The sequence below is a fragment of the Astatotilapia calliptera genome, chromosome 6 (assembly GCF_964374335.1).
Source record: "Astatotilapia calliptera chromosome 6, fAstCal68.1, whole genome shotgun sequence".
Lineage (NCBI taxonomy): Eukaryota > Metazoa > Chordata > Actinopteri > Cichliformes > Cichlidae > Astatotilapia > Astatotilapia calliptera.
In genome coordinates, this window is record NC_137427.1 from 19,589,172 (window position 1) to 19,593,407 (window position 4,236).

A 4,236-nucleotide genomic window follows, 5' to 3' on the forward strand; every position below is an offset into this window, starting at 1 on the left:
CTCTGGCAATTACGGCTCATGAGATGCTGCTGACTGTTGTGTGTGTGTGTGTGTATCATATTTTTAGCTATGAGAGGACAAATTTACGTCTGACACTTCAGGAGTGAAAACACTTAGTTTGATTCAGAATTTTGGCGAAGCATCTAGTTTTAGATGTTATGGTTAGAAGAAGGACCTAGGGAATGCATGTCTTTCCATGTGTGTGTCTGTGTGTGTGTGTGTGTGTGTGTGCGTCAATGCATGCATAGTCTTTCCTGTGTGTAACATGATTACATGAGTATGTAAGGTTTCTTAAAACTCCCCAGGGGCGTTTTCCATAATGCATGCATTCAGTGTCCTTTGATCTAACATTTATCCTTTCCACTTCTTTTGTTGTCACCCATTTTTTTAATCGTGTCCTCTGGGGATCTTTGTTATGGTTAGAGAACGAAACTGTTTCTCATCCCATGCTTTACAGCATGGGATGAGGCAGGACTAAACAAGGTCATCACGTATTTATGCAGTTCAGTTTAAACCAGCCCAGGTCGCATTCAATAAAATGCTGAATGCTTCAACACTGAATGTGGCTAAAAATAGTTTTTCAATACATGTTGCTTGATCTATGAAATTCCTAGCTGAAGTCCATTTATTTTGGGGCGAAGGTGTTTATATATATATATATAATATTATATGTGTGTGTGTGTGTGTGTGTGTGCGTGCGTGCGTGCGTGCGTGCGTGCGTGCGTGCGTGCGTGCGTGCATGTGTGTGTGTGTGTGTGTGTTTAAAAAGTACTCCGATCAATTTTCACTTCAAGGCAACAAAATGACAAGCTCGTTTCGTATAGGTTGTTATCCGTTGACTGTTGATTGGCAGCAGGAATCCTGAAACAAAACTTTCAGATTTAAGGTAGCCCATGGGTTGGTTAACTAATTATGATTCTTTTTATGATTAAGTTCCTTTTCACTGACTATACAATTTAAACCTAACTACATATTATAAGTTAATTAAAAAAAAAAAAAACTTAAAAGAAGACCCAGCTTAAGATAAGCCAAACAAAATCAGCCTTCCCTAAACCTAAACCCCTAAAGCAACTCGCAAGATGGCGCGGCCACGTCCAGACGCCTTCCTGACCACTCCACTCCACCAGGAGATGCCAGACTAGCGCAGCGCAGATACTGAAGGACCCGTCCCATCCTGGCAACAAACTGTTCCAACTTCTGCAATCTGGTAGAAGGTTCCGCATCTTCCGGGCAAGGACAGAGAGACTCAAGAGGAGCTTCTATCCCCAAGCCATCCGTGCCCTAAACACACACACCCGCCCTCTCACATCATCTATAATTGACTGAGTCAGGACTCTTCCGGACACTAAACCAAGGCACAATGTACATTTCAATTCCTTTAATTTTAAATATGTTTATATTGTCTATCCTGTAAAATAGTCAGATGTCTATTCATATTAATGTACAGAATTCACCTGCTTGCTGCTACTACTACTGCATATATATATATATATATATATATAATGTTCTTCCTCTACACACACACACACACACACACCCCCCCCCCCCCCCAATTTTTTTGCACATGTCGAGGAGCGTGTCAGGCTACATTTCACTGTGTGTTATACTTGTATAACTACACAGCAAATTCTGGTCCTTGGAATAAACTCTCAGGGAGTTCAGATTAACTACATTTGAGTGTACATGCGTGACCATCGAATGAACTCTAGTGCAGAGTTAGAGTAACTCTTTTCCGGGAGTTGATTTTTCAACTCTTTATAGGAGTTAAAACTAAACTCTCACGGAGTGAAATTTCTACTACCATATAGAGTAAAATTTAACTCATAACTAGAGTTAAGTTTGATATTAACTCTTTTGTAGTGTTACTCATCAATTGAAAAAAGTTTTAGGTTTTTGGTGCAAATTACTACAAAAACACAATAGTGATTATTATGAATGTATGGATTTTATTTATCAAAAATAACATATTCAAATATGAATGCTGCATGGATTAACATACATTCTGTGTAACAGTACTGTAATAGCATAATATCCACCATTATTGGCAGCTAAACAGTTGAGGTCAGAAAGGCCTAACATTGGGCGAAAAGAAAAAAAAAAACAGAATTAAAGGAAAAAAATGACTACAGAATAAGCACTTCTTGTAATGCAGTGTTAACGTGAGGAAGACTCTGTAAAGTCTCCATCAAGCCAACAAATTAAGTAATGCAACTCTCTCACAGAACATAAAATTGTGAATCACACCCATATGACATTTGGGCATCAAAACATTTGAAATGTCTTACTTTCTCCCTTTCTAGGACCAGTATCTTCTTAAAAATGGTTTCATTTACCTGAAAAGCAGGACACTGATCATGGAAACACGTTTCATGGTTAACATGCATAACAAAAACAGAGAGAGAGCGAGAGAGAGAGAGCAAGTCTTATTACACACTACAGTTGCAGAGCAAACTACATGAAATACTATATTAAATTATTTTTCTCTAATCTGTTTTATCTTCGTGTTTAAGCTTTTTCAAGTAATGGCAACTAAAGAGTCAAGTATAAGTCAATTAAGTACTGTATTCTTTCATGTATGCTGTCCAATAGAGGCTGAACCATTTGAAGTCCGGCATCACTTGTGTCACTGCTCTGACTGCTGGTGGTTGAGACAGACAATGTATCTGTTAGACTTGGAGAGGAGGGCTCTTCCACATGTTGCTTCAGGACAGTCAAATCTGAGGGTGACAAATAAAAATATTAGAATACAAGGTATATACAATCAAAAACACAACACAACAAAGATACCATTTATGCACACAGGGCCAGTAAACTGCACACTTTGATTAAATTATACTTTCTCCCAGGAGAACAGATGGTTATTTTGTATTTTATTATGGTAATATACAATTTACATACCACAAGGTGTGAGTGTCACATAGTGTGTTAGGTCTGAGCAGTCACGCAGCTTCTTGGATGATTGTGTTTCCAGGATGTCTGAAATGCATGTGATAAATCCAACTTACTGTTGAGCCATGAAAACAGCATTTTGTGATTGTTACCACAGGATATTAGACAAATTAAAAATGTTTATTTAAGAGTAACTGTACAAATCAAATCCTTCAAAATCTATCAGAGCATATATTTACTTACCTTCAGCTGTATAGATGACAAAACACACCTCTTTGACTGCTGCAAGTTCAGGAAAGATATCCTCATCCACCTCTATACCCTGCTCATCCGTGACTTTCAGTGCTGCATTTTCTGGTATGAGAAACTTCTGCTGCACTGAAGTAAAATCATCACTTAGTTAATAACAACATTATCATTTCTTCTTTAATGACTTAGTACAAACCATAACTTACCTGCTCTCACAAAATCTGTGAAGCTGACTTCTTCCAATTTTGCATATTTCTTTGTCTCTCTGTGTTTTACTTTTATCAACATCTTGGCCACCTACGGAAAAAAATACCTTTACTACTATGAAACACAACACAAGAAGAAGAGGTTGTTTATGGTAACTCTATGTAAACTGTGTATAACTTAATCAACGAACACTGTCTTACATTGAGTTAGCCTGTCCACACTAAATATTGCTTAAAATCTATTTAGCTAGGCTGGTTTAGCAGACAATGTGACTGCATGTTTGCTGTGTCCTTGTCTTTACAGTTCTGGAGACAGGGTTGTGTGCATGTCTCAGTGTGCAGCAGGACTAACTAACTGATGTTAATGGTACCTCAACATCTCATCAGTGCAGGCTGCACCTCTCTTTGGTTAAATACGGCCATTACCATGAGTCTAAACAGAATATTACTGTAGTTAGCTAACGTTAAATTAAACGTTGGTGTTAAAATTAAGAAATAGAAATAAACGTTTTCATTGACAACGTGAAATGTGTATCTTAAAATACAGTAAGATAAGTAAGTTAGCTAACTTTTGACTAGCATTAGCCTAGCTGCTATCTCCAAATCAGCATAACATACAGAAAACACATGTAGTGCTAGTTAGTTAACTTTATATTTTACTTGTGCATCCATGTAACTGAATATATATATATATAAATAACATCACTACACTCACAGAAAATTCCAAAGTAAATAAAGTATTTTTACCTCCTACATGTCGGAGTCCAAGAAAGAAACACAGATAGGCGCTGTAACGGTCGACAGACAAACAACACCAGCAATGTGTTGAATTAGACTCCTTAGCACCCAGTGAATGAACACCTAAATATTACACCGCTTTAGAGTACTCCCC

The 4,236-nt window shown here is 37.5% G+C and overlaps 1 protein-coding gene across 1 annotated transcript; it reads right to left on the bottom strand.

Moving 5' to 3' along the window:
• Positions 1-2,529: 2,529 nt before the first annotated feature.
• On the bottom strand, positions 2,530-4,012 carry LOC113012659 (uncharacterized). Its single transcript, XM_080302214.1, has 4 exons — positions 3,345-4,012; positions 3,133-3,267; positions 2,899-2,976; positions 2,530-2,717 (listed from the first exon to the last, which is right to left on the bottom strand). Exons 1-4 carry the CDS (start codon positions 3,424-3,426, stop codon positions 2,530-2,532), a joined length of 483 nt encoding a protein of 160 aa, XP_080158340.1. The 5' UTR covers positions 3,427-4,012.
• Between the last annotated feature and the right edge of the window lie 224 nt (positions 4,013-4,236).